The sequence below is a fragment of the Fusarium oxysporum genome, chromosome III, assembly GCF_013085055.1.
Source record: "Fusarium oxysporum Fo47 chromosome III, complete sequence".
Classification (NCBI taxonomy): Eukaryota; Fungi; Ascomycota; class Sordariomycetes; order Hypocreales; family Nectriaceae; genus Fusarium; species Fusarium oxysporum.
In genome coordinates, this window is record NC_072842.1 from 3,606,926 (window position 1) to 3,634,910 (window position 27,985).

A 27,985-nucleotide genomic window follows, 5' to 3' on the forward strand; every position below is an offset into this window, starting at 1 on the left:
ACCCCTTGAATCCAATCCCCCAGCAGTAAAAAGTAAGAACACGGCACGGGAGGATTGAACCATCGGGGTCACTCACTCCCAAACTCACTGTACTGTATGTACATGCGAACCTGCCCTGTCAATCAGACTAGTTCATCGCTAATTATATTTCACCGTTCTTGAGTCAAGGTCTATGCTCGAGCACAGTCAGCAAATCCTTAGAGCTAGCCAGCCAGGGGAAGCTCGAATTGCAGTGGAGATGGTGACTTTGAATTACTTGTGGGTATGGAAATGCGAGAATGTCTTGCTCGATGGGGTTTACGTTGTATTTGCCCGTTTCTCATGCTACTGTATGATGTCTTTGCTTTCTTTTCATGAGACGTTGGCCCACGCGGGAAAAGCAATAAGGCGGGAGACATGCATGGGTGTGGTGTGATTCGTCTCGTATGTTTCTCTGGTCTTTTTGACTGTGTTTCATGAGCCAATTGAATTGCTCAATTGATCGTATCCCAAGTGGGTTCTTCATAAATTCATCTCAATTCATGAGCCTTCAATTGTTAGTCGCCTCCACTTTGCCTCTCTCTTTGTCTGTCTCTGTCTCTCTCACAACTCCAAGCTTGTTCCCTTCAACTCTGCGACAGACACAGCTGTATCAAACAGCGTCAGTGTCTCAGACAAGACTTCCTCAGCCGTCAAGTGATCGTAGCGGCTTCAACACGAAGAACCTCTTGCGTGCTCCGTGGGGGCCTCGAGCACTAAAAGAGGCGCTCGTTCATTTCCTTTTGATGCTTGGACCACTTGAAGGATGTTGCGCTGTGTCTTGCATGAGAACGCGGTGCTGTTGAGAATGTGGCTGGGTCACCATCAGGGGAGAACGTTACGGCGCTTGACTTTGTTCGAATTGTGGCTCCAGAAGCGCAAATAAACGCCAGAGAAGGGCGGTCAGAGTTGACGATGGAGCTTGGATTTGAACGATGTTACTGAGACTTTAAAAGAGTTGCACTCTGGAATAGAGATTGGCATGAGTGCTCGCAGATCTAGCGCTTTGGCGTCACGAGTCACTTGACGTATCTGGAGGACCCTGAAACATATGGTGGACGATCATGCACTACACTGTGAAATACTGGTGATCCTCGTCTGGGGGAGATTGGACCTTTGCTGAATAGCGATCGGCGATCAAAACTTCTCTGTAGATATCTAGTCTGTACTAAAACTTCGACGGACCGATCTGAGAGCTGGCATCTGCGGTGGCTTTCTGATGACAGGTGGAGAAGCAGATACTCGAGTATATGAAGACCTACGAGAAGTAGAATGATGGGCACTAGGATCTGGGGTTCTCCAGCGTCTTGTGTTGAGCAGCTGTGTCTGTTTGGAGATGCTCCACAAGACCTGACTCAGTAGTGAAGCTATCTCGAGACCCCATCCTGGTACGTGCTCGAGTCCCAAGATGGTGGACAGCGACACAGTACAGATGAAGAGCGAGTACAAGACTATTGTAACTGCGATATCCTGACTTGAATGGAGTTTCATGATTCGGATCCGGGTGGAAGGTCTGAGCGGAGTTGGAAGTGAAACAGAAGCTTGGACAGATCGGTGTTGGAGTTTAAAAGCTTAGTGCTAGAAATAGCATTGATGATGCCGAATTGGTGGATTTGTCACTTTGAGTTGGGGTTTCAGGTGTGTTTACCTGATGGAAGCTCTGGCTTTTCTAGAAGAGGTAACGAACACGAATCGACGGAGCTGAAGAAACTTCAACGCATCGACAAGCGAAGACTGGACTAATAGGTGTTAACCGTTGACTAAGTCCCCGTCGCCTCAGGTATGTTAACCAGCCAGCCGGTGCTGAGGCGCAGTTGAGAATGAGACAGGCTGTTACACGTGATGGTTGGTTATGTTTTTGTGACAAGGACGACTATGCTTGAGAAGCTTAGTCAAAGCGAGTGACTTCATTTTACAGATGACGATAGTAACATGCAATCAACGTTGAGTTCAGCCATAGTTCACTATTATTTCATGCCATTATGAGCAGAGGGCATAACTTTTCTTAGTTCAGTTGCGGTAGAACAGAATTCAGGTGATGTTGGCACCTTGACAAGTATAGATTTCCTTGAAACTTCCAACTTGGAGAGGAAAAGGATCGTAATATTATCCAGTTATGCACGTCCAGAGCCATCATTAAGCAAGACTTTGTCACAGTGTAGTGTAATTAGTCCAGATACTTTTGCCATCGTCAGATTACTACTGAAAAGAACAGCCTCGCCGCAAAAGACAGTCAGGTATTGCATTGACACGGGCACAAAGCGTTCTAAGATTCAAAGCAGATGGTGATAGTGCTGAGCTCTGGTGTCTGCGAGGCACTCAAGTCACGGCCTTTTCCTTGAGTACCTAGTAGTTGGTATGTTTTGGCATTTCTCTGATCGGAAGTACGTGGCGAAGTGGTTGCATTGCTGGCTGAAACTTTCCCAGCAATCTGACAGATTGGCGATGCATGAGACCATTTAGATGAAGTTTCGGAGGTGAGTGTAGCTATTGGATGTAAGTAAGGCTTGTTTCCTCGATACGGGATTGGAAGTTATATATCATGAGACATGGATTATACAAAAAGGAGGATAACTATAGGACTGAGATACAAGGTGATATTGATTGAAGTTAGAAACGAGAGAGAGGAAAGAGTGTGCCTCAGTTAATCCTTACTGTCTTAGATATCTAGACTCTAATCACTAAGAATGAAAATTATCCTCCATTCAGATGATAACTACATTGACATGACCTACGATGACATGGCCATGATACCGGCAAATTGATTCACCTTGCACCCAAGGCCATGCTTTCTCTGTGGTAGTCAGCCACTCATTGATTAGGCCACTATTCTCCTATATAGGTTGAATGTGCTACAAGACACCAGGTTGTAAGACAGACCTCTTGCATCTACCTATTTACCATCTCCAGGTTCAAGGCGAAGGAACTCACATTCGCGATTCGAGCTCGGCAACCCCTGACAATGAAGCCCATGGTAAGACTACCGCCATCGACCTTGACACAACTTATGAACACTTATCTTCTCATATTCTCGGGGTCCAATTTGCGCATAGGTCATCGGGATTTCGTGAGTTCGACTTGACCCGTACCTTCGCGGTGTCAAGTTTGTCATCCAATAAGGTGGGCGCCAGAATCATGGTAGTTATTGCAAAGACCCTCTCAACACTCTTCTACAATGAAGCAACACCTAGCGCCTCGGAGTAGGGCTTCAAGATTCCTAGTAAAGCCAGTGCCCTTTACAAGTTCATACCCCGTTCATCGAAGAGCCGCATCTCTCACACCCTCGCCGAAACGATGCTACATCAAGGAGACCTTGAACAACGCTGAAAAGACTCAGGTTCCAGCTCTAACTAATATTTAGCCTAGCCTTGCGATTCAAGAATTTCACCCTCAGCTCGAGGTTTGATTGAGGTGATCGAAGGGCTTACGTGAACTGAAAAAAATACGCAGGGAGGCCCTTTCAAGCGCCATGGCTGTTTCGACCGAGTTCAGTTTCTGTTGTGTCGTGGACAGCTACTAACAAGTATGTATGTGGAATCCTGATTCACCCACCTAAACGATATGCTCCTTGTTTGGGCGTTACGACAGAGGCCGTCAGACAAATTGAATGGAATTCCTCGCTCCTTGGTTCATTCTCATAGCTAGATTCAATGTGAAATCGAAACGACATTGGGCTATCTGCTGACTTCTGGTGGCTCAGCACTTAGCGCACCAGGTTCTTTATTGTTCACTTAAGAGATGGTCTCTTGTAACTCTGCAGGGCCTTAAATGAGAAACGATTCTGCTTTGTCAAATCATTTCGTCTTCCATTCAGTAGTTACATCTTCCAAATGCTGGCAACCAAGGTACTGTCAGTTGGCGATGGAGTAAGGTGCTCAGGAATAACCCGTTACCTTCCATACAGGCCAGTGACACATAAGCCATAAGTTTCCCAATTCAGTCCTTCATTTACCCGTTTGTCGAGAAGATTCATGTTTGGCGCGAGCAAGCCAAGACGTCAGTCTCAATCATATATCAGTCGGGGTGTTCCTGATCTTGGTAAATGCCTATGATTTTAAAGCAGAATCCTTCATTGATGAAGAGGAGAGTCATTGATCCGACGAGCTCCGTAACATCAAGCGAGGTTCCAAAATTAGCCAACCTCATGCTTCTACATATGTAGAATCTAATTGGCAAGCCTTGGGATATCTTTCGGGATGGCTGTGTAGGAATCTGGTTACTATGTCTAGGATTTCCAACTCTTCATGATGACATCGTGACTAGACCTTGAACTCTTGCAAGAAATCGACGAAAACGGATGTCAGGATGGACCGCAGTTTTTCTCCTCATAAAACCTCGTATAGACAACAACATTTGAAGGAATCACGACGAATGGTTTGAAAATGAGGACTATATGCTGTGTTGGCATAATCTAAGACCTAGAAGTAATGCCCTTCTTAATCATCCAACAAGTGTTCCTGTGCAAGGTATAAGCAGCATCATTAATCCCCTGATCATCAGCAGTAGTTTACCTACCATCTAGGGATAAGGTAGCACTACCTTGATGTGTACGTTTTGCCCTCCTCCTCAGCACATAGCGCAATGTGACAACCAGAAAAGCCGATCAACATGAAAGCCAGTCCGAAAAATTACCATTACTACATGTCCATATCCTTCAGCCAGCTCCACTATCACCGATTATACTCCCATACATGACAGGATCCTTTGAGGCCTCAAAAAAATTGAGTCTGATAGTGTTGGTACCCTCATCGTCTTCAAGGTTGATTATATCACCTCGATAGTCTCATCGTTCCAAGTAGCATCGATCTCATCGCCAGACGCGCCACTGTAGGGGAGAAGAGAACGATGGTTGAATGGATTAACGTAGTTGTGATAAGTTGATCAAGAGGTTTGATGAGCAACTCTAAAACTCGGCGGCCAAGCAGTCATGGCAATTAACTCACACAGTCCTTGCCTAGCATGCAGTCGTCGAGATGGCCAGCTGGACCAAAAGCTAGGGGTCTCTTTTAAGCACCATGTACAGGCAGGAAGAAGTGTGATATGAGGGCGTCTGTGGAGACTGTGCACGTTTGAACTTGATATGCGAGTACCAAGCCTCCCAGCGGGTCAAGAGGGTATCTCCTATACAAAGGACTAGTGTAGTCAGATACCCTGAAGCTCATATAGGTATCAGTGAGCCTGTAGATATGGTTCATCCAAATGATAGACGCTTCAAGGGTCTGAACACAGGTCGGCGGGCAATGCTACGATACTACACGACAACACTCGCACAAGTAACCCTAGAGCACCAGTTCGCTGGTCTGTAGCAAGGACTGAAAGTCGGATCCCAGAGCAGAAGGAAGGGGTCAGGCTGAGACCTGATGCCTTGGACAAGACCTTGTAAATTAGCGAAGTGGTCTTTCAGCTCACAAGTTTGGTTGTCCTCATCCTCGCCACATCGAGACACCATATCTATGCGCCAGGAGTGGGAAAACGAGGAGTAAGTCTGTACTTCTCTAGATCCATTGTGACAGCAGATGTCCAACTGATGTCGGTCATCCTGTAGTGGTATAACTGCCCTTTGGTCTGTCGTATATAACGAAGTGAAGATACAGCACAAGAGAAATGAAAGAGCAGGCCAGCAATGCAGAGATAGAAAAGATGAGAATGTCGTGGTGAAAACTGGGCCCCTTTGGTAACTTGAAACACTATGACATGGCCGCCTCTCCTTCCTGCATAGAGTTGCTGCGAGGGAGTGTGAGTTATTGGCTTGAGTAAGTTGACGGAGTGAGGGAAGTGATGATTTTGAAAGAGGAGTATTTGGTGTGAAGATGTAAGAATTAGTGACATCGTGAGTCGGAAAAGTGTTAGGGTAGGATAAAGTTGAGTAAAACTCAGTGGATTGGGCAGGTAAGTCAAATAGCGCTCTTAAAGGCCGCGCGAGCCTGCTCATTCCATAAGGCTGAAGAGCGAGTCCTATCACCATTGTCAGGCGGTGACAAAACCTCGTGATAGTCCGAAGACTATCCCATAAATTGGGCAGTTTAAGGTCCTACCCAGGACCATGAAGGACGTGGGGCAAAGAAAAAGGTGTTTGACTTGGACGAAGCATAGTCAGAGAGACCTCAGTCATAGATGAAGAGCGGCCGTTGATCAGAACGAAATTGGAGTCGTTTTCTTCGTGATCATTTGTAATACTGAGATGCTGACAGTCGCAAAGCTTTGCAAGTCTTCTGCTTCAGCATATGCTTGTGGCATTATCGCTGACTTTTGCGTGCGATCTGCTATGTCGATAACAGTTTGCGTTCGACATGGTTGAACTTATTGTTTATGAGCTTTTCTGTCCGATGTTAGCTCTTGTGGTCGCCTTGAGCAAGCAACACATACCTCATAGAGCGTTGCACGAGAAACATTGGAGCGCTAGAATGACTGCTGCGTGGCCATGTTGACGGCGCGAAGAAAGTTCAGTCAGAGCAGCTCAGAAACGTCTCGTCTGTAACCATGGTGATTGTAAGGTCATGCCTGAAATGAAAACATGGCGCCTTTTAGAAATGAAGTGATTGGCAGTGGACGAAAAGGATCGTGTTCAGAATTGGGTGTGGTGGAGAAGAATGACTGAGGAAGATAAGGTGGGAGAAGAGTGTATATGGACGAGGGGTGGGTGTGTGCATAAACAACACCACCTTCGAGAAACGAGAAGGGAACTGCCTAAACAGAACTCAAGTCTTGATGCGCGCGGAAATAAATGAAATGAAGCAGTTTGAAGCCTTAGATCCGTTCAAGAAGATTATGAGGAGATCCGTTTGTAAATTTGTGTTCATGGATGCGATATTGGGGTTTGAGAGAATCACTGGTGATGAGAAGCTGAGATTCTTGAGCTGGAGAGACAGAGAACAGAGAACAGAGGAGGGGTGGGAGTAAAGAGAAAGCTGTGTTGCGCACGGACCAGATCCGCAATTCAGCTGCGCATCGCTTCAGGGTCCAACGGCGCTAACTCAAATAGAGGCCGGTGGATATATCTTCTGAGCATCACCTTGGACGTCGTCCAACTTCATGTCACCCAGTCAAGTGCGCATAGGGAGCCATTCCAAGAAATACGCCTACTATTTTTGAATTGCGTCTTTCTTCAAGCTGCAATGCGTGGACTGGCAGCAGTATGGAAGAGACTCAGTTGTTCCAAGCTTGCCTCACTTAAAACTGCTCCTCCAGTCTCCTCGAGGTCCGAATATTGAGCAATCCTTCAAGTGTTGAGATACGGGTCTATTGTATTCAAATAAGATTCAATAGTCGTCTCAACACTTATGACCTTACAAGAGACTTTACCAATATGCATCTTGTCAAACAATGACTGTCTCGCGCCGTAGAACATTCCCATCATGGCTTGTCGTGAGGTAAGGTTCCAAATTTCTTGAAGAGCAATACAGTCTCTATTGTCACTCTATTGGTGAGTATGTATGCGAAAGAAATACAATATGAGAGCAGCTGCATTACATTGTGGTTATTGCTTGAACCCCTGGCAATGGGCTGCAGCGGGGGTTAGTCAAGTCAAGCTATTGTCCATTGCACTGGATATTCAGAAGTCATTGTTGCTAACCATTTGCAAAACTCCTCCCTCAGCCTCTTTCGCTTCTTTTCCGAATCACTTTCGCTTCCTCCCCTTTACCACAAAACACCAAATTCAGACCTACCACCCTTTGAAGCACATACAGCTATCCTGTCTTCCTTCTTTCTTGAGAAGATACTTCGCGGCATACTATCATCGCTTTCGTCAAGCCAGGTGATGATTCAGATACCGTTACAGTGATTCAACATGGCAGCTCAACAGGCGATCCCAGTTCTCGTGCTAGGCATTGACTTTGGCACCACGTAAGCAACCAACCCTTCCTCATGTACTCTCTCTAACATCTTATAGATATTCAGGCATCGCGTGGTGTCGAGCCGGCGAAAATAACGAAATCAAATTCACCACCAACTGGAAAAAGCGAAGCTTCGCCCAGGGAGACAAGCAGAAGGTCCCCTCGGCGATCTTTTATCATCACCTGAATGATGAAGACCCTGAATGGGGCGCGACAACTCCGCAGGATGATACTGTCCTTCGCTGGTTCAAGCTCCTTCTCGTCGATGAGAAAGATCTCCCGGATCATATCCGACACTCTGTTCAGCTGAAGACAGCTCGGACTCTAATGTTGAAGGCTAATAAGACCTCAGTTCAGATCTTGGGCGACTACCTGCGACAGCTTTGGCGTCACTGTCGTCAGAACATTGTCAGGGCCGAGGGACGCCGAATGATGAACGTCTCGGCAGTCCACCTTGTTGTCACTCTGCCTGCTATATGGCCACACTACGTCCGATCCAGAATGACGGAGGCTCTGGGGCACGCCGGTCTTCTTGAAATCACCCGAGCTGGACAGACAACGTTGACCTTTATCTCTGAGCCCGAGGCGGCTGCTTTGACCTGTCTCAAGGAGAACGCCGATCGCTTCAATGTCGGGGTGAGTGCAAAACGAGTTTTCTGTTACTGGCTTTTAGTTAATTGTGTTTAGGTGGGCGATCATTTCGTTATATGTGATGCAGGAGGTGGTACCGTCGTAAGTTTTAGCTGTCGTTTCCTGGTGAAACCCTTCTGACAAAATAGGATCTCATTACCTACAAAATCGAGAAGCTTGGTCCTCTCATTATGAGTGAGAGCGTCAAAGGCGATGGTAAGTCATCAGGGCCGCTGTATGATGCACGTTTGACTGACCTCGACCAAGGTGGCCTATGTGGTGCCATGTTCCTCGACGAGAGGTTTCTAAAGCTACTAAAGGAAACGATCCCTTTTGAGGCTCAGAAGAGGCTCGATAAACAGACCTTCCACAGGATCATGGAGTCTGATTGGGAAGGCGGCTTGAAGTCCTCCTTCTCCAAGTCCAGCGGAGACTTGCCCATACAGCTCTCGTACGACGGCCCCGTGGACACCAACTTCTTCCCTTCCAAGTTCAGTATCAACGTGTAAGTGCTTGAAATGGCCCCATCGTGGCGCCCCGGGAATGTTCATAATTCTCTATGAAGACCTTCACGGGCGTCTTCGTGGTATCTACCTCGTCCTAGCTAACCCAGTGCTAGTTCCGAAATCCGCGAGAATGTGTTTGACCCTGTGGTCGAGCAGGTTAAACAGCTCGTTCAGAAGCAGGTTGATGCAGTCAAGCACAAGTACAAGAAGAAGCCAAAGGTGAGTCTGTTCGTCATCTCGTTCGATGACAGACTGCCTAACATCGTTTAGTTTGTCATCCTAGTTGGTGGCTTTGGAAGGTCTCTTTATTTGCATGAACACCTTCAGGATGCTGTTGGAAACAGAATAGACGTTCTTCAACAGGACGGTGAAAAGCCGTAGGTCATCTCGACGCTTCTTGAAATTCCGTTGATTGACAATTATTTGTAGCTGGACCGCTGTGCTTCGAGGAGCTGTCCTACATGGACTGGCGAGAACTAATCATACCAGTTCAATCACAGTTGCGGTCGCCTCACGTGTATCTCGTCACAGCTACGGAACACTTGTGAACATTTTGCCCTTTGACGCCAAAGAGCATGATGCCAAGGACCGAGTTTGGGACGATGGTCAGCAAGAGTTCCTTGCTGTCGAGCAGACGCGGTGGTTTGTTGAGATCGTAAGTCAAATGGGTCCATTTATGTTAATTTCTAACTTCTCCAGGGTGACTCTGTCTCTACGTATGACCCCGTTTGTGCATCCTTCTGGCAGGACCTTACGAGCCCCGACCAGGATCTCCAAATCGACATCGTTACCTCGGACGCTTCTACTCCCCCAACCCGCAAGGACGATTCCGTCAAGCCTATGTGCGTTATAAAATCTTCCGAGCTTCCCAAATGGGATACCATACCGGTATGGACCAACGAAGACGGCCAGGTATTCCACCGAATCACTTACGAACTGCGCATGATCAGCGATGGGTCCTCCTTGGAGTTTCAAGTCTACTACAAGAACAAGAGCATTGCTTGTGGAAGTGTCGCTTTCGACTCTACCGGTCAGAACGATACTGATGACGAGGATGACGTACAGATGGGCTCTCGTCGATCCTTGTATAACTACACCAATGACAACAATATCGTTGATATGACTGATGCCGACAGCGATAGTGATTACGTTGAGGCTGAGGAATGAATAGGGGATGGGGGTCATGTTTGCTGGGTAAATGCTACTCAAAAAGCTCAAAAGGGCTCAACAATCATTGAGGAGTGAAAAGTTTGGTTGGGCGGCATTACGAAAGTTCACAGGCATCGCTAAGGGATCAAGCATCTAGTTGCTTCATATCATATTGCGGCATATACGTCTATGTATATTCCAGTGCTGTATCTGTCAGATAGCTCAGATCAGTCATGTCTTTATTCAATTCGAGTGGCTCTTTTACCATAATACGTACTTGACTGATTGTTTCATGCAGTTTTAATCCTAGTGACTAAATTCATGATTTGCGTTGCAAGTCGATTGAGAGGTCCATTCATGATACCTCACAGATGGCTCGTGAGGTCTGCATACTGTCACTGTTCAGTGTGAGTGTTTGAGATGGGCTCAACAACTTTTAGGTACGCTTCTGGTTTTATGTCAAAACTAATCCACATCTGTAAAACTTGGGGGTATCTCTTTCTACTATTATCCTGGTGACTCCTTGCTAAAAAGCAGAGCTGCATCCGAGAACTTTTTTGAGTTCAGTACAAGACTATAAGGCTCTCATTCTGGCGACTCGTATTATGCAAGAAAGGTATTACGATATCAAGGCTACAAGGTGCATTTCGGAATGTATGAGATGAAGAATATCCTGATGTTAACCGAAGCTCATTATGGGAGGCTGATGAAGACGTTAGATATGCGTTCCAGGCCAAACTCGCATCCAACTCTGCGCAATAGGGATCAATATTACTGTGCCATTTTAATTAGATTTATATAATTTCTTTGGCTTTCGCTTCAACTGTTTAACAACTCTTTGAATTCTCGATCTTCCAACACTGTGATGCTACTGGTGACTCTGAGGGCAGTGGGGGGCTCAGTGAGTCACTCGGGGTGGAGGTATATGTTCAAATAAGCCCACACTCTTTCACCAAGAAAGCAATTTGGCGCAGTGGAAGCGCGGTATGTCTATCTCACAATCTGCATCACACAACCTGTACTAACAGACGCAGCCGGGCTCATAACCCGGAGGTCGCACGATCGAAACGTGCAATTGCTAGGTTTCATATGTTTTTGTAATTTTTCCTATTTCGATTTTGGTATTTTGAGTTGTTCTCGTTTCATGGTTTCTTTTTGGTGGTGGTTTTGCACTAAGTTTCTTATAGCCTGTAGGTGTGCTGTCTGGTGCTGAGCACGTGACTGACAACTACTTACACACGATCTCTGGTCATCAATGATTGCAGTACACGGAAAGCATCTTTCCCTTTTGTAATGGGCAATAGATAGAAGGAGTATAAAAGACGAGAGTTACTTTTTATTCAAGTTCAGTCATATCTAAGTGCTTAATAAGGTATAAGTTCGCTGATCAACAGTATGCATCAGCTCACCAACTTGTACTGACTTAATGGCAAGAAGAAGACAGTATTGACTGGGAGTAATTACACACGATTACAGATTCTCCCAAACTGTGATGTCCCATGATAAGTAGGCCTAAGCCTGAAGTAGGTTTATAAATGTATAGAATCCCGCCCATGACCGCGTGACACCCAATAGGACTACCCGCAGACGCATGCATGCATACTTGCCTCAGCTAAAAAATGACCAAAACGATGATTAGGCAACAGCATGTCTAACTTATTCCTCTTGAACCTCGCTTTCGTCTTTATTCTTGAGTCTTATCAGTAAAGTAATGGAGCAACTAGCACAGCAATACATCGACTCGACAAATGTGACGCCTCGCTGGCTACCAGGAGGCGACGCATTTTGGTATAAGCAGAATATCTCACCTGCCAAATGCCAGTTTCTCTTAGTTGATGTCCGTGGAAAGATTCGCGAGGTAGCGTTTGATCACAAGCAACTCGCTGAGGCTCTGCGCGAGAAGACAAACGAAGAGATTGACCAATTCTCTCTTCCTTTCAACTGGATTGAACCGGTCCCAGACGAATCATGTGTCCGATTCCGCTTCGACAATCGAAAGTGGCAGTTTGGGCCAAATAGTCAATTCGAAGAGTGGGAGGGACAATTCACCACTGAACCAGATCACCTGCTCCAAAAAGAAGTCATTTCTGCAAATAGTGACACTAAAGTCACCGTCGATTTTGTGAATCGTACAGGCAAAACCCTCAGGGTGTTTTGGGTCGATTGGAAAGCAAAAGCTATTCCATATATGTCGATCAGGAATGGCGAAACAAAACGACAGATTACATACGTGGGCCATGTTTGGCGACTGGTAGATGTGTCGAACGAAAAATCCAGGGCAGTCTATTCAGCACCTGACGAGGGAAATCATGTCGCTATCATCGAGCATCTCAGTGACTCTATCCCTGAGGCATCTCCGCCCAGCGACGATGAAGATTCTGAAACTGATGAAGAACCAACGGAGCCCGAAAACGGCCCATGTCTCTATGTCAGAGACTTCAACGTATGGTACAAAAATGAGAACGATGAAGCCTTTCAACTGTCTGAGAAAGGAAACGAAGAGAGCCCTTACGACAAAAGACGCTTATACATATCGCCAGACAAGCAGCATGCAGTCGCATGGCAGTATACCCCGGGGCAAGACCGCAAGATCAACCTGGTGGAATCATCTCCAGAAGATCAGATTGAGCCAAAACTTCACACAAAGACATATCTCAAACCAGGTGACCGTGTCAGGGTCGACAGACCTCGACTCTTTAACCTCAACACTCATAGCGAAGTTGCAATTGACGATTCGCTTTTCAGGGACCCTTACCAAGTGAGCAATCTGGAATGGAATCCTAACAGCCAGGAATATCTCTTTTATTTTAACGAACGTGGCCATCAACATACTAGATTGATTGGTATCAAAGTTGACGGGAGTGTCAGGACGCTCGTGGAAGAGAAGAGCCGCACATTTGTAGACTATACTAAGTCATACTTTAAGCTCCTCAGAGACTCTGATGAACTCATCTGGGCTAGTGAGCGCGGCGGATACAATCATCTGTATCTGATCGACCTCATAACTGGCTCAGTCAAGAACCAGATCACAAAAGGGTCATGGATGGTCAATTTTGTAGAGTCTGTGGACAAAGATCATCGTCGAATCTGGGTGCGAGGCCATGGACTGAAGGACGGTGAAGACCCCTATCACGCACATCTAGCAAGAGTCAATTTCGATGGGTCAGATTTCAAGGTTCTCACAGATGGAGATGGAACTCACTCTTGGTCTTTCTCTCCAGACAAACGCTACTTGATAGACACTTGGTCAAGGGTAGATTGCCCACCGACAACAGTTCTTCGTGAAAGCGAGTCTGGAGAAGAGATAATGACACTCGAGAAGACGGATTCGAAAGATTTGGAAGATAAGGGATGGTCTTCTCCCGAGAGGTTCGCTTCCCCTGGCCGGGATGGCAAGACACTTATATACGGAATGATCATTCGACCCGTCGACTTTGACAGCACCAAGAAATATCCCGTGTTTGATGAGACCTATGCTGGGCCTCATAACTTTCGGGTCCCCAAAGCATTTTCAACTCTCTCAGATCGACGGCGATGGGCAGATGAAGGGTACATCGTCGTGGTCATTGACGGAATGGGTACAAACTGGCGAAACAAAAGCTTTCATGATGTCTGCTATAAGAATCTTCACGATTCAGGACTTCCAGACCATATCGCTTGGTTGGAAGCTGCAGCATCTTCACGACCATGGATGGACCTCTCTCGAGTGGGAATCATGGGCGTTTCAGCAGGAGGACAAAACGCTGTAGCAGGAATGCTTCACCACAGTGATTTCTTCAAAGCCGGTATAGCAGATTCAGGTTGTCATGATAACCGCATGGATAAGTTATGGTGGAACGAATTGTGGATGGGATACCCAGTGGATGAGGCATATGAGAAAGCATCTAACATAACTCACGCCAAGAAACTCAAGGGGCCCTTGATGCTGATTGCTGGAGATATGGACGATAATGTCGATCCATCTTCAACGTTTCAAATGGTGAATGCCTTGAACAAGGCGGGTAAGAATTATGAGTTTCTATTTATTCCTGGTGGTGGACATGGCTGTGGGGGAGAGAAGTATGGTCTTGCTCGCCAAAGGGAATTCTTCAAGCGTCATTTGCAGCAAGAGTCTGAGTATCGAGTTGACATGTATGACACCGGCAGTTGATATTGTGGCTTTGGATAGGGATCGAGAATTGAAAAGGCCCATTGTATCCGAAGGGGTAGACATGCTTAAACCCCTGTTATACAACCCCAAATAGTGCAACATAAAGGGTCTCGTTGCCTCAAAAGCCACAAACAGTGGTTACAGTAGCAATTGATTTATTTGCAATACATTATCACAGCCCGCCTACGTACCTTATGTTTGGCCAAACTCCTCAATTGAGGCGCTTTCCTTTGCGTTTGTATTGGGTGAGTTTGACCAGTACTGTAGTGCAGTATTGGACAGCTGGCCTTCTGCCATAGGTTCCCCCCTCCACTAAAAAAAGTACTGTAGAGGTAGGGATGAAGATCTAAGCTACGCTCTAGCCCAGGAACCGTTACAACCCCCTGCCCTCTCTCATCTCTTCTTCTCTGTCTTCTTTTTTTTCCCTTTTGCTGTACCGCTTCTTCCTCTCTTCTTCATCGCATCGACGGTTGAAGATGAAGATCTCGTACTTGTCCGTTGGGCTTCTCGCCCTCTTTAGCCCCTTGGTAGCCGCCTGGAGCAAAGAAGGTATGTTTTACTCTCCCCTCTGATTCATGTCTTAACTAATTTCCATCCTCCCAGATCGCGAAATCTTTCGCATTCGAGATGAGATCTCAAAGTATGAGACCGATCCCGCTGCGACCTTCTACGACATCCTCGGCGTCCCTCCCTCTGCTTCGCTCGATGATATTACCAAGGCCTATCGCAAGCAGACCCGAAATCTGCACCCGGACAAGGTCAGACAGGGAATGCGATCCAAGGCTGGAAAGGACAAGAAGGCCGGCGCAAAGACTAAGCCTCCTACCAATGCTGAGATCAAGGCTGCTGTGAAGAAGGCCGGCGAGGCTCAGGCTCGTCTCTCCCTCATCGCTAACATCCTTCGTGGCCCCGAGCGCGACCGATATGACCATTTCCTGTCCAATGGCTTCCCTCTCTGGAAGGGCACCGACTACTACTACAACCGATACCGCCCCGGCCTGGGCACGGTCATCGTTGGCCTTTTCCTCGTTGTAGGTGGTGGTATTCACTACCTCACTTTGTACATGAGCTGGAAGCGACAGAAGGAGTTTGTCGAGCGCTACATCAAGTTCGCCCGCGACACCGCTTGGGGTGGTGGCCTTAACATCCCTGGCGTCGACACAGCTCCTGCTCCAGCCCCTGTTGCATCTCCCGCGCCCGCTAGCGACGAGGAAGAGGCTCCTCCTCTGCCCCAGAACCGACGAGAGCGCCGTATGCAGGAGAAGGCGGCCAAGCGCGATGGTGCTCGTCCTGCTAAGAAGACGCGCCGTGCTGCTCAGGCTTCCTCTGGAACTGCTACTCCTACCCCTGCTGCTGGACCTACTGGTGCTCGCAAGCGAGTTGTTGCTGAGAATGGCAAGATCCTTGTTGTTGACTCCCTTGGTGATGTTTACCTCGAGGGAGAGGATGAGGAGGGCGAGGTCCATGAGTTCCTCCTTGACGTAAGTTATCACAATTCTGTCGAAATGGCTAAACTAACATGTGATAGCCCAACGAGCTTGCCAAGCCTACCATCAAGGATACCGCAGTCTTCCGCGCACCCATCTTCCTGTTCAACATCACTGCCGGCCGCTTCCTTTCCAAGAAGCCCACCGACCTCGAGATCGAGATCCCCGCTGAGGATGAGGACTCTGATGTTCCCCAGCCCACCCCCAGCACTGACTCCGCCGGCGAGGACTTTGAGCTTCTTGACAAGAGCACCGATTCTCTCACCAAGGCCAAGGCTTCTGGCGCTTCGCAAGGCAAGGCTAGCAAGCGCAAGGGCAAGAAGAGGTAAACTTTGGGAGTGCTTTCTAACAAAAGTTGACTGGGGCTGGGAGTGGATGGAGTTGGTGTGAAACGGGGAGGATGTATTTTGTCAAAAGGACGGTTAAATCTTAAATGCTTGCCATGTTATAGTAGATGTCATTCATGAAAAGGACTAGATTTGGGATATGCCTTGTGTTCAGACTCTCTGCTTTGGGCCTTCATGTGCCGACTATCAGTGATATTTTGGGATGGTCTTAGTCAATTGGAATAAAGATGACTTGTAGACAAGAAACCTCGTATTATACCAATTTCAGCTCTAGTTTTCTTGGCCTCTGGCATTGTAGCTGTACTTCAACCTTTATAACGATCCCAAACTTCTAATGACCTGGCCATAATTCATCACAATAGCTTATATATGGCAACTATAGCTAGGCTTGTTCTTCTTTCATTCTTTGGCTTCAAAGTCTATGATATCAAGACCCTACGTACCGATTCATCTGAGCTTAATTAAATTTGGGTTGATTAGTCTTCAACGGCTGCATACGGAACCCGAACTGTATTACATATCTAGGTTTGCAACGAAGCTGCTGACTCTCTGAGAGGCGGATATTACGGACATTTATATCCGGTCAACCTCTCCTAGCAGCACAACATTAGTTGACCCCATTTCCATGGACAAAAGGAGGGAAAAGAAGCAGAATGTCGTAATCCCCGTCCATTGTCTTGCGTGCTTTCTGATTAGATGGCTAGCCAACTCCGTGTTTGCCATTCCGCAACTCCATTGGGAATATGTAGTTAGACAATAACCCACTTTGACGACTATTGATCATGCTAATTTTTTGCCATTGTTGATCATCTTTTATATAACTCCCACAAGGATACGCCTTTTCGCGTTCTTAGCATGTTGACTATTTGTTGATCACCGTTTCTGTTAAACTCTCATCAACGTGTCTGTTGAGCAACGATGACGTCCTCGAATCAACCTGAGAGGCCAAATGTCTCTGGTGATAGCATCACGGAAACATTTCCGAGTCAAGATTCAGCCGAGGACACCAAGGTTCGCAATTCAGTCGAGTCAACTGAAGAAATGGGCTCCGGCAACGTCGTGTTGCAGTCTTCAAAGTATGAAACGAGTTTCCTTCGTAGGATATTGACACCAAAGAATTGTCGATGGAACGATGAGTCGCCACCAGCTTTGTCTATGAGACATTGCTGTCTCTACGCCATGGTATGTTAATTGATCACCTCAACTCCAAAAAGTCAATATGGATTGACAGAAATAGGCATCAGGTATCACAGTTGCCAACCTCTACTACAACCAGCCAATTCTCAACAAGATAGCCGCAACTTTCAATGTCTCATACGAAGAATCATCCCAGGTTGCAACTTTGTTACAGTCAGGCTACGCAGCTGGTCTCATTTTTGTTCTACCACTCGGGGATATTCTCGAAAGACGCCCGTTCATCATAGCTCTAGTTTTGGCCACTGCAACAATGGTAAGCTCTGTAGCATATTACTATATCCAGCAGCTGACATCATGTAGTGGATAGGACTCTGTGTAACAAATGACTTTACCGTCTTCCGTGCCTTATCTTTTGTATGCGGTGCTACCACAGTGACACCACAGCTGATGGTTCCCCTAGTGGGAGACTTTGCGCCAGCGCATCGAAAGGCCTCTCTTCTTGCTATCGTCACATCAGGACTTATGCTGGGCCTGTTGATGGCGAGGTTGCTCTCAGGAGTGGTAGCGAATTTCACAAGTTGGCGCAACATTTACTGGTTGGCATGCGGCCTGCAGTACCTCATGGTTGCTGTGCTCTTCTGCTTCATGCCTGACTATCCGTCTACCAATCCGGATGGGCTGAACTATCTCTATGCTCTTTGGTCTATTCCTCGTATGATGGTCACTGAGCCTGTTCTGATACAGGCTTGTCTCATTGCCTTTTCGCTGTCAGCTGTGTTCACGTCGTTTTGGACAACATTGACATTTCTACTCGCTTCTCCGCCCTTTGACTATACATCTCTACAGATTGGTCTCTTTTCTCTTACTGCGCTTGCGACTATCTTGTCGATCCCCTTGATTGGGAGGCTGATTGATCGTTATGTGCCTCTACTCTCGACAATAGGCGGCCAGATCCTGGCGTTGACTGGAGCTATCGTGGGAACTTTCACTGGAAACTTCACTGTTGCTGGACCTGTGATTCAGGCTATCGGTATAGATGTCGGTATGCAGACAGCACAAGTGTCGAACCGCGCAGCCATCTTCAGCATTAATCCCAAGGCGCGAAATAGAGTTAACACGGCCTATATGGCTCTGGCGTTTGCTGGTCAATTGACAGGCACGGCGGTGGGAAACAGACTATACGCTAGTGGAGGCTGGAGGAGAAGCGGTGGATGCAGCAGTAAGTCAACTCAACAGTCTCTGCATTCTCAAAACTCTCTTCTTTCGCAAGCAAATTGCTAATGTGGATATGAACAGTCGCATTCGTCGGATTGTCCATCTTGATTGCTGTCGCAAGAGGACCCAGGGAAAAGGGATGGATTGGCTGGACAGGAGGTTGGCATCCTCGACGAGAAAAGCCCGTGATAACACAAACAGAAGATGAAGAACAAAGCGAAGAACAGGATAGGAAGGAGGAAAGGTGAAATAAAAAGTATACAGTTTAAAATAGAGTTGTTTCATAGACGGACAACTGGCCGACAGTTCCACTAGTCACCGCCGCAATATCTTGTCAATCACTTGGAATCAGCCTCAAAATGCAACATCGCCAAGAGACAATAGGCATAGCTATGAACTTTGACAGGGTATTGCCTTGTCAGTTCAGTTTGGCTACTAAAAGAGACTCTCGGAAGCTGAGCCTCCATGAGCCCCTCATTCGGCGTAGCACGGGTCCGCGGGTACCTAAACAGGGGTCCTCTGGCTCTAGAAATATATCCATCTTCCTTCAGGATTCGTTTTACCATTATGAGCGGTAAGCATTAAAAGATGACGGCTCTGTGTCCATCCTTTTCTTCCTCTTATGTAATCTCGTCTGATCGCATCAATTTTCTTCTTTCCATTTCTTGACATCTTTGTTGATCAAGTGCAGTCGTAGCTGCAGGATGGCTATTCCACTTACAATGGCTGGACCGCAGTATCATGACGACTTCGATTCTACACCTAAGCAAGGCTCAACACCAACACAAGATCAACCTTTAGACCAGCCTCGAGAACAGGTACAACCGTTGTCAGCTCACGATACATCATCTCTTCCCGCCAAAGATCATATATGGAAGGCCAGACTTAACCTTCGTCTCTTCTCCATCTGTGTTGACGCTCTTCTTCTTGTCATTGTCTCTTTATTGGCCTCTAGTTCTAGTGATGGAACAATCTCCATCATCTTCTTTGGGGTTATCGTATGTACCTATCTATTCTCATGACTCTTTCACCTATTAACGAAGAAAACAACTTAGACTGCCCTTGCTCTAATATGGAACTTTGCGGACTCTATCCATCTCTGGACCAGAAGATATCGCAGCTTTAGTCCCTCCGTACGGATTTACCTCGATCTTCCCTTGTCGATTCTCTTTGCAATCTTGTCACTTACCTGTGGTTATTTCGGTCCTTCGGATCACGCAGTTCCCGGCTCAGCTCCAAGCACAGACGAGTCACATCTTGGGAGACGAGCGCTTGGATGTTTCGGCATCACCAAAGTGTAAGTCTACTGCTATTTTGAAGTCTCGCATTTTTATCTTACTGACTTGCAATTGTTTTGTCCAGTCTCGTTCACATGATTCTAGTTTTCGTGGCTTACTACGAGAGAACACAAGCAAAGTCGTCCACATTACAAAATAACTATGAGAGGACTGAGGGGGATATACCCAGAGACGAGGAAGAAGGGTTGCTATTTAGCGAAAATTCTGTCTCAAACAGATAGTCGTGCTCATTGACAGCTAGCGACTTGCGTTTCGTTTTCCACGCATTATACCAATAACATAGAGAGATACCAACACAAGGAAGTAACAAGCATAGGAGATACCACCACCACTAAATCCTTTTTTATCCTGTTCCTAATTTTCAGTCTCAGTACGTTCAATCTCCAGTCTCTACCCCATCACTGCCAACTCACATCTTCCCGCCGCCTGGGGGGACTCGGGTAGAGTCTGCTTCCTGTTGAGCTTGTTCTTCCCATCAGTAATCTTAAGGCACACATGGCATAGCAAATCCCCAGGGCCGACGTTTTCCTTTAGCTCCAGAATGTCGCAGCCCTTTTTCCCTGCAGTGATAACGGTACCGCAAGGGAAGAATCGGCCAAAAGGTTCGAGTCTCGATTTACAGAGCCAGCACGAGGCAACGCGGGTGACTTGACGGCACATATTGGATAGGGAGGGCCTGGTGAGAGCTGATATATGTAGTCACGTAACGTTTATGAAATCCTACTGCGTACCTGAAGGTGATTGGTGATGAGCTTAGGACGACAGTTGGGTTTGGCTGCTGAGATGCGAAGTCTGGTGCTTAGGAAGCTGAGATGAGTTGTAGACTTGAGACTACAGCGTCGAAAGAATGTGCCATTTTATAATAGAGACGGCCATTGCAACAATTCACTGTTATCAGTAAATTCACTGAACGTTGCCTCTTACATGCAATCATTGTATTGAGATTCGTTGTTCTGGATTAGACTCCTCGTGAACAACAGGTACACCACAGCGTTGGACGGAGAGAACAATGGCATAGACCTATTCACCGCAGACACAACTCCATCAAATACGTGAACGCACTATTCTGCCCATCGATCATTGAATTACTTATGTGCAGTGCCCCTAAGAACTTTGATGTTGGGTCGAGCTTGTAGCTTTCATGAATTAGACCAACATTTGACGGGTCTAATAATGCATATGGGTTAAGTAGAACTAAAATTAGGCTCTTAAACGAAAGTATCAATCTTACCAAGCAAGACAATAGGTTGTAGACATAGTGACACAAGGTACATAGAAAATCTTCTTTTTAAGTCTCTTAACTTCTTTTGAACTACAAAATGTCGACAAATACACGTCCCTTGCCAAGTCTTCATCCTAAGACCCAACAGAGACCATTCTCTCGCTGCTTATCATGCCCGCCTCCTCTTCCCAAAGGATATATATACCGCACATCTTGTCACAAAGGAGACGCTGCCCTGCGTAGAATCATGCATGCCAAGTTTCCCAACAAGCTAACAAAAACTCCTTCCCAAGTACTTCTTCGTGTCCAGATCAGCAAACGCTTAGTACACACGCTTGAAGGGTGGCACGGGCTTGCACTCGGCCTCGTCCAGGGTGTTGGCGATGACCTTTCGGTAGGCCAGGTCGACCTTGCCGTGAGGCTCCTTCTGGAAAGAAAGAGTGTGCTTCATCCAGTTCTCGTCATCTCGCTCGGGGAAATCCTCGCGGGCGTGAGCACCACGAGACTCCTTTCGGTTGGCGGCAGAGGTGGCAGTTTGGATACTGTACATCGTGTCAATATTACTTCGGTGTGTCAGAATAGAGTAAAAACTTACGCGCAGGTGAGCAAGTTGCGGAGCTCGAGAGTCTCAACGAGATCAGAGTTCCAGATCATGCTGCGATCCTTCATGCCAACCTGGCTGTACATGCCATCAATCTCCTTCATCTTGCGAACACCCTCGTCCAAACTCTCCTGGGTTCGGAAAACGCTGACATCAGTCTGCATAGCCTTCTGCATGGCAAGTCGGATCTCAGCGGTGCTCTTAGGACCATCAGCAGTTCGGACCTTGTCGAGGACCTCGATGTGGTCGGAAGCAGCATCAGCGGCAACGGGCTTCAGGGCGTCACCGGGGTTGAACTTGTCACGAATGGTGTGCGAAACGGCACGGCCGAAGACAACAAGATCGAGAAGAGAGTTGGCACCCAGACGGTTAGCACCGTGGACAGACACACAAGCGGCCTCACCACAAGCGTACAGACCAGGGACAACCTTGTCCTCACCCTTTTCGTCAACGGTAAGAACCTCACCAGTGTATCGTGTAGGAATACCACCCATGTTGTAGTGGACGGTAGGAAGAACGGGAATGGGCTGCTTGCGGACATCAACACCAGCGAAGATACCAGCGGTCTCAGAGATACCGGGCAGACGCTCAGCAAGAATCTCAGCGGGCAGATGGCTGAGCTGGAGGTAGATGTGATCCTTCTCAGCACCAACACCACGGCCCTCACGGATCTCCATGGTCATGGATCGAGAAACGACATCACGAGAGGCAAGATCCTTGGCGGTGGGGGCATATCGCTCCATGAATCGCTCACCCTCAGAGTTGAGGAGGTAACCACCCTCACCACGAGAACCCTCAGTGATCAGGCAACCAGCTCCGTAGATACCGGTAGGGTGGAACTGAACGAACTCAAGATCCTGGTTGGGGAGACCGGCACGGGCAACCATGGCCATACCGTCACCGGTACAGGTGTGGGCAGATGTGCAAGAGAAGTAGGCTCGGCCGTATCCACCAGTAGCGAGAACAGTGTGGTTGGCGAGGAATCGGTGCAGGGTGCCGTCCTCCTGGTTGTAGGCAAGGACACCTCGGCACTCACCATCCTGCATAATCAGGTCGAGGGCGAAGTACTCGATGAAGTAGTTGGTCTTGTGTCGGAGAGACTGTCCGTAGAGAGTGTGAAGAAGGGCGTGGCCGGTTCGGTCAGCAGCAGCGCAGCATCGGTAAGCCTGTCCACCCTTTCCGTACTGCTTGGATTGACCACCGAAAGCTCGCTGGTAACTGATGAAATTGTCAGTAGCCGCTGTGTGGGCGGATTTCAAAGTCCAGACTCACATCTTGCCATCCTCAGTTCGCGAGAAGGGGCAGCCGTAGTTCTCAAGCTCGATAATGGAAGCAGGAGCCTCTCGGGTCATGTAGTGAATAGCATCCTGGTCACCCAGCCAATCGGAACCCTTGACGGTATCGTACATGTGCCATCGCCAGTCGTCCTCGTGCATGTTACCTAGGGCAGCGTTGATACCACCCTGGGCGGCGACGGTGTGAGATCGAGTAGGGAAAAGCTTGGAGATACAGGCAGTGTTGAAGCCAGCCTCAGCGAGACCGAAAGCAGCTCGCAGACCGGCACCACCAGCACCAACGACGAGAGCATCATACTCGTGGTCCTGAAAAGTGTCAATTGACGAGATCTGTGATTCGCGGATGATCGGGTAGACGTACGATGACGGCGTATTTGTTGCTCACGAAAGGAGAGGCCTCCTTAGCTCGCAGAGGACCATTGCCAGTGATAACTCGGGCTGTGGACAGCTCGTCAGTATTTCAAAGCTGCGCGTAGGATTCGGATGGAAGCGTACCAACAGGTCGAGTGGTGGAGAAAGCTCGAGAAGGGAACCTAGCAGCCCGCGTGAACTATCAAGAGGTTAGCAAAGCGCATTGAGGAGCTGACGAAGCTTCTGCGGCGGACAATCTGTTTCATGATGCCATCGCAGAAGCCAGACCAGGGACTACTCACAGCAGGGCCGACGGCCAATCTCCTCATTGCCATAGAAGAAGCCATCATCAACTAAAGTCACTATGACCAAGACCAAACTGCATCCGCGGGGAGAATCGAAAGGGTGGTATTTGACGATATCCTCGGGTGGCGGAGGAGCAGGACTTTTGTTAGATGTGGTTTTGGAGGAGAGAGAGAATGGATTGAATTGACTGTCCAACCAATCGACAATTCCCCTTGATGTTTTTTTGGGTCTCTCGTCCTTCGCGAGCCTCGATCGGACGGATTCTCTCGGCTCCTCGGTTGATCCAACCAATCAGCGTTGGCTTATTAGCAGCGCCCGATTATTCGCCGCCTACTGGACGTGGACGCTGTAAGCCACTGAAGATATAGGGACTCGGAAGTCAATGACCTCGCTGTGCTGTCAAATGATAGAGCTCCTTGAGTCCGAGGTGTGTCGTTGTCGAAGCCAATTGGTTTTTTAATTCTCAACTGTTCTCATAATACTGCATCCAATGTTATCCTCCTTCGATCTTCGTCCAACATCAAAGCCCAATGGATCGGAAAGATTCGCCTTTGTGAGTCTAACAAATCCATGACGTTAAAGACAATCTCATCACGTGTCCGCGGATGTACATTTTGCCCTTCGGCTCCCCGTTTCCCCCGCCTATTCCGATACCAACGGCATGTGCTGACGGCTCCACCTCCAGCTGCTGTCAGTCGTAACAACACGACCCGGCCCGGAACCAATTTTCGGGGCCGGTCATCAAAGTCCGGTTTTCGTACTACAGTCTAAAGCCTTGACAACTCACAGGGTTCAAATAGAACGTGGAAAGAATCCTCTTTCTCCTGTGATGAGCTAAAACAATAAAAGACTACGCTTAACCTAAGCGTCATGATGGGAGCCTTGGAACTTATGATCATATATATTCGTAAAGTTTGATCAGATGTTGAAAGGCATTCCTCAGGACACCTTCGTATTTTACTTCTTGGTCTTAGACCTCTCAGACCACAATAAAATATGAGATACGTCACATTTAAACGCCAGGACATTCAAGAATCAAAGATAGAATCTTGACGTCTACTGGCTCTACCATTCTCCATCATTCCCTGACTTTATAATCATGTCGCTCTGTATCTTTATACTGCCAGAATCAGTACAGCCAACCCCTTCTCTTTCTTCCCTTGTAAAACAAGTCCTCCTAACCCGTATGCAACCGCAACCAGGATATCTTACTAAATCTAATTCGATAATACTTCACGAAGCATGACCAAGAAATTGTCGGTCAGCTTGTGGACTTCTCTCACAGGAGGCTTAACGGGCTCTCCAGCGCTTCGTCGCAAGCGATCCTGTCGCTTGGCTCTGCGTCGCCTCTCAGCCTCGATGGGATCCAACTCATCTTCTGCCTCTGCCTCTGCCTCGTCCTCTGAGCCATCATCATAAGCCATGTCCTCGAGGTCTTCGCTGTCTAATCCAAAGTCTGATGAGTTGAAAGCCATTGCCGTTGGCATCATGTCACTTCCTGCATGGCCCTCGGCTGCCATCTTCTGCCTGGTTTTATCGTTGTGCCACTTCTTTCGAGCCTCTTGCCATGCAATAAGAGAGTTGATCTCTGCAATTGCCTTGTCTTTATCCAGAATTCCAGCACTGACACCGCCCTCGAACAAGGCGTTGACATTAAGGGTTCCGTTCTTAGGGCCCTTTCGCAAGAACTCGAGGATACCCTCAATCCAGCCCATGAGCTGTGTAAAGAGACCATTATCATGAGTATGCACTTCATGGACAAACTTGTAAAAGTTGTGCTCGTGTCGCTGGCAAAGATCAATGAAAGCCTGAACAGTCTGGTTTGGATCAGCCGATGCATCTTGCTCTCTGCACTTGTCGACGACCTATACACATGTTAGCATGCAGTTTCGATTCGGAGATAGCTGCTTCTCTTACCTGGATCATGTCATCAATAAAGACGGCGAAGTCAGTAACACTATTGTACACGTTTGCCGACTTGTAGACTCGTACGAGAGGCTCGTAGAAGATGGTAAAGAGATCTCGGAATAGCTGGAGGGTTACCGGCTCCTCGATTAACTGGAGCATCATCTCCTTGTCCCTCTGTCTCGTGCAGAGCTTCAAGTACTGCTTCATGTACGAAAACAGTTGAGCGCCCTGGCGCAGCTCCTCGTCAATATTCTCCACCGCGTTGTTGAAAGCGACATATGCGTTGTAGAGCCTCTGAATTTGCTCTCCTGTAAGCCCTGGTTCAATGAGATCAGATCTCATAATCGCCACGATCAAGTCCACATCATCCGCCTCAGCCTCTTCACGAATGGCTACCTTGATGTGCTCTTCGGCATGTGTGTACTTGTAGAGCTTGCCTGAGAAGACAGGATCGTCAATCTTGCTAGCGAGGATATCGATCGACTTTTGGAAGCTCTTGATACCGTCATTGAGTGTAAGTGAGAAAATCCTCTGCATCAATGAACGTGTACCGAATGGTTGAGCTAGGAAGATGTCCAAGACACCAGACATGACTGCTGCGGGGTTTGCAATTCGGATAACGTTCTTGATAACTGAGTATGGGATGAGAGAGTGAATGCGTCTCGCTTGAGCAAAGAGCTCAGGGGAGTTGTCCTCAGCCAGGAAGAGGTGATAGATGACGGCAGCAATCTCAATACGAAGCCACTCAGCGAACTTTCGATATTGGATACTGAGATCCTGGATCGTCTCCTTTTCCTTGATCTCCTTGAAGAGCATGGTAAGTCCGTTGTGTTCTACTATATCGCGACGGAACCTGGAATATGTCAGCTCAGGTTTGTGACCGATGTGAGAATAACACTCACTGTTCCATGTACTCATCAAGGTCGGCGGCTCGTTTCCTCGCGATTTCATAGAATTGCTTTTGCTCTTCCATGCGCTTCTCATCCACCTCCTTCCTTCGAAGAATATCTTCAACATCCTCGTCTGTGGGAGTAATGGGCTCGCCACTCAGAAAGTCTTGCATAGCCTTGGTATTAGCAAATTGGGGGTTGTGGAGTACAGATCGCAAGAACGCCCTAAGTGAAATTCTTTGGTTTTCACGCCATAGAACAACAGTCTATGTATCTTGTTAGTTGGTTGTAGAAGTCATGTACTGCCTCACTCATACCTCTGACTTATCTGACTTATCCGAATCCTGGCGGACAGCAGGGCTAAGTCTTCCCCCCTCAGTAGACACGCGAGGAGATGGAATTCTAGGGGAATTGAGCCCTTTGGATCGATTCGATCTGAATGATGCCGCAGACCCAGCCCTACGGTGACCTTCATAGCGTTAGCATAAGTAATCCAATAAAGATGGGGTGGATCATACCAGGCGTCAACATAGATGAATAGCCATTGGGTCTTGTCGAAACTGAAGAAATAGAGGAAGCATCTGATTCGTTTCCATTGCTGAACATGGATGTAAAGGCGATCGTTGTTGTAGTATCTGACTTGTTCTTCTTGGGCATTTCTGGTACAACTCGACCAGGAAGCTCTTGTCGCAATCGGCTATGAAGTTTGGCAAAGTCGCTGTATCTTCGTCCAACATAGTGCTCCAATTCACCCTTCTTCTTGATGCGCAGGATAAATTCGGCGTGTTTGTGCTTTCGGATCGTACGCTTGACTTGGGTGACTCGCACGCCAGCGACATTGACATCCCAACCATTAATATAGTTGCCCTCGGGTAGAGTATGCATGACACCGGTGTCGATAGCATTGCTGTCAACAATCTCAATCTCTGAAAATCGAATGCGCTCCTCGAATCCTGATGATGTTCCAATTCCAGAGACCATCATTAGCTCAACAAGCTTCCTAGCCTTGATGGCTAGTTTTCGTCGCTTCGTCTCCTCTAGGCGATCCTCCGACGATGAAATCTGCTTTCCTGCGAACGACTCGAGGAACTATAGTCCATTAGCGTCAGATCGGCCATGGGCAAATCGCATCATCATTACTCACCACTTGAAGCTTGTCCTGCCAGAACTCCTTCTCGCGCGCCTTATCAAGGAAGGGAAAGTCGCGAACATGGTGGACGAATATGTATCGCAGAATGGGCAATTCGGACTCCTCAGGGGGGACTTCACCGTGATCGGATCGAAATGGCGCGCCGAAGCGCTGGAGGGCGGTGGTAGAGTTGAGTTCGTTTATTTCCCACTTTACCTGCTCCGAAATAAGCTCTCTCTTGAGGTCTAATATGTAAAAGCATATATCAGCATCTATTACATCGCCTTTGATCTCAAATCAATGCGCATTGCAACACTTACAATGTTCTTGCTTGCCAGTCAGCGTCTGGCCTGGTGGCGGCGTAGCATCTTGCTTTGATCGCACTGGGAGGTCAACGGTAGATGGAGGATTCGCAGTAGCATCCTCAACAACTGCGGGCGTATCTCCGGCCTCAGCAGCCATGTCTGTTGCGCAACAGTCGATTATAGAGAGCTTTTCGTGTAGGTCTTGT

The 27,985-nt window shown here is 47.6% G+C and overlaps 8 protein-coding genes and 1 pseudogene across 9 annotated transcripts; 5 read left to right on the plus strand and 4 right to left on the minus strand.

Annotated features, from left to right (window-relative positions):
• Window positions 1–487: 487 nt before the first annotated feature.
• On the minus strand, window positions 488–2,004 carry FOBCDRAFT_218913 (uncharacterized protein). The gene has a single exon (XM_059609512.1). It carries the CDS (start codon window positions 1,507–1,509, stop codon window positions 1,177–1,179), a length of 333 nt encoding a protein of 110 aa, XP_059466974.1. The 5' UTR covers window positions 1,510–2,004; the 3' UTR covers window positions 488–1,176.
• Window positions 2,005–4,422: 2,418 nt separating this feature from the next.
• FOBCDRAFT_218914 (uncharacterized protein) lies at window positions 4,423–6,069 on the minus strand. Its single transcript, XM_054703889.2, has one exon. The coding sequence runs from the start codon at window positions 5,981–5,983 to the stop codon at window positions 5,270–5,272; it is 714 nt and encodes a 237-aa protein (XP_054559864.1). The 5' UTR covers window positions 5,984–6,069; the 3' UTR covers window positions 4,423–5,269.
• A 1,738-nt stretch (window positions 6,070–7,807) lies between these two features.
• Window positions 7,808–10,213, plus strand: FOBCDRAFT_258746 (uncharacterized protein; the record flags this gene model as incomplete). The annotated part of the gene is made up of 9 exons (XM_031177157.3): window positions 7,808–7,863; window positions 7,910–8,489; window positions 8,541–8,585; window positions 8,633–8,699; window positions 8,751–8,988; window positions 9,103–9,208; window positions 9,260–9,366; window positions 9,419–9,644; window positions 9,689–10,213. 9 exons carry the CDS (start codon window positions 7,808–7,810, stop codon window positions 10,154–10,156), a joined length of 1,893 nt encoding a protein of 630 aa, XP_031048290.2. The 3' UTR covers window positions 10,157–10,213.
• An 884-nt stretch (window positions 10,214–11,097) lies between these two features.
• Window positions 11,098–11,219, plus strand: FOBCDRAFT_t72 (annotated as a pseudogene). The gene has a single exon. The product of its transcript is annotated as a tRNA-OTHER (tRNA).
• Window positions 11,220–11,849: 630 nt separating this feature from the next.
• Window positions 11,850–16,384, plus strand: FOBCDRAFT_248989 (uncharacterized protein; the record flags this gene model as incomplete). Its single annotated transcript, XM_031177159.3, has 6 exons — window positions 11,850–14,269; window positions 14,467–14,533; window positions 14,656–14,697; window positions 14,765–14,837; window positions 14,892–15,769; window positions 15,817–16,384. 6 exons carry the CDS (start codon window positions 11,850–11,852, stop codon window positions 16,102–16,104), a joined length of 3,768 nt encoding a protein of 1,255 aa, XP_031048292.3. The 3' UTR covers window positions 16,105–16,384.
• Window positions 16,385–16,860: 476 nt separating this feature from the next.
• FOBCDRAFT_218920 (major facilitator superfamily domain-containing protein) lies at window positions 16,861–18,860 on the plus strand. The gene is made up of 4 exons (XM_031177160.3): window positions 16,861–17,304; window positions 17,360–17,572; window positions 17,620–18,478; window positions 18,556–18,860. Exons 1-4 carry the CDS (start codon window positions 17,041–17,043, stop codon window positions 18,720–18,722), a joined length of 1,503 nt encoding a protein of 500 aa, XP_031048293.3. The 5' UTR covers window positions 16,861–17,040; the 3' UTR covers window positions 18,723–18,860.
• A 174-nt stretch (window positions 18,861–19,034) lies between these two features.
• On the plus strand, window positions 19,035–20,203 carry FOBCDRAFT_218921 (uncharacterized protein). The gene is made up of 3 exons (XM_059609513.1): window positions 19,035–19,472; window positions 19,530–19,771; window positions 19,837–20,203. Exons 1-3 carry the CDS (start codon window positions 19,179–19,181, stop codon window positions 19,991–19,993), a joined length of 693 nt encoding a protein of 230 aa, XP_059466975.1. The 5' UTR covers window positions 19,035–19,178; the 3' UTR covers window positions 19,994–20,203.
• Window positions 20,163–23,772, minus strand: FOBCDRAFT_248991 (FAD binding domain-containing protein; the record flags this gene model as incomplete). The annotated part of the gene is made up of 9 exons (XM_031177164.3): window positions 23,544–23,772; window positions 23,386–23,440; window positions 23,252–23,328; window positions 22,868–23,196; window positions 21,590–22,813; window positions 21,328–21,536; window positions 20,835–20,939; window positions 20,504–20,564; window positions 20,163–20,448 (listed from the first exon to the last, which is right to left on the minus strand). Exons 1-9 carry the CDS (start codon window positions 23,589–23,591, stop codon window positions 20,163–20,165), a joined length of 2,394 nt encoding a protein of 797 aa, XP_031048297.3. The 5' UTR covers window positions 23,592–23,772.
• Window positions 23,773–24,764: 992 nt separating this feature from the next.
• Window positions 24,765–27,936, minus strand: FOBCDRAFT_271397 (uncharacterized protein; the record flags this gene model as incomplete). The annotated part of the gene is made up of 7 exons (XM_031177165.2): window positions 24,765–25,412; window positions 25,465–26,308; window positions 26,358–26,611; window positions 26,663–26,814; window positions 26,864–27,434; window positions 27,490–27,719; window positions 27,795–27,936. 7 exons carry the CDS (start codon window positions 27,934–27,936, stop codon window positions 24,765–24,767), a joined length of 2,841 nt encoding a protein of 946 aa, XP_031048298.2.
• Between the last annotated feature and the right edge of the window lie 49 nt (window positions 27,937–27,985).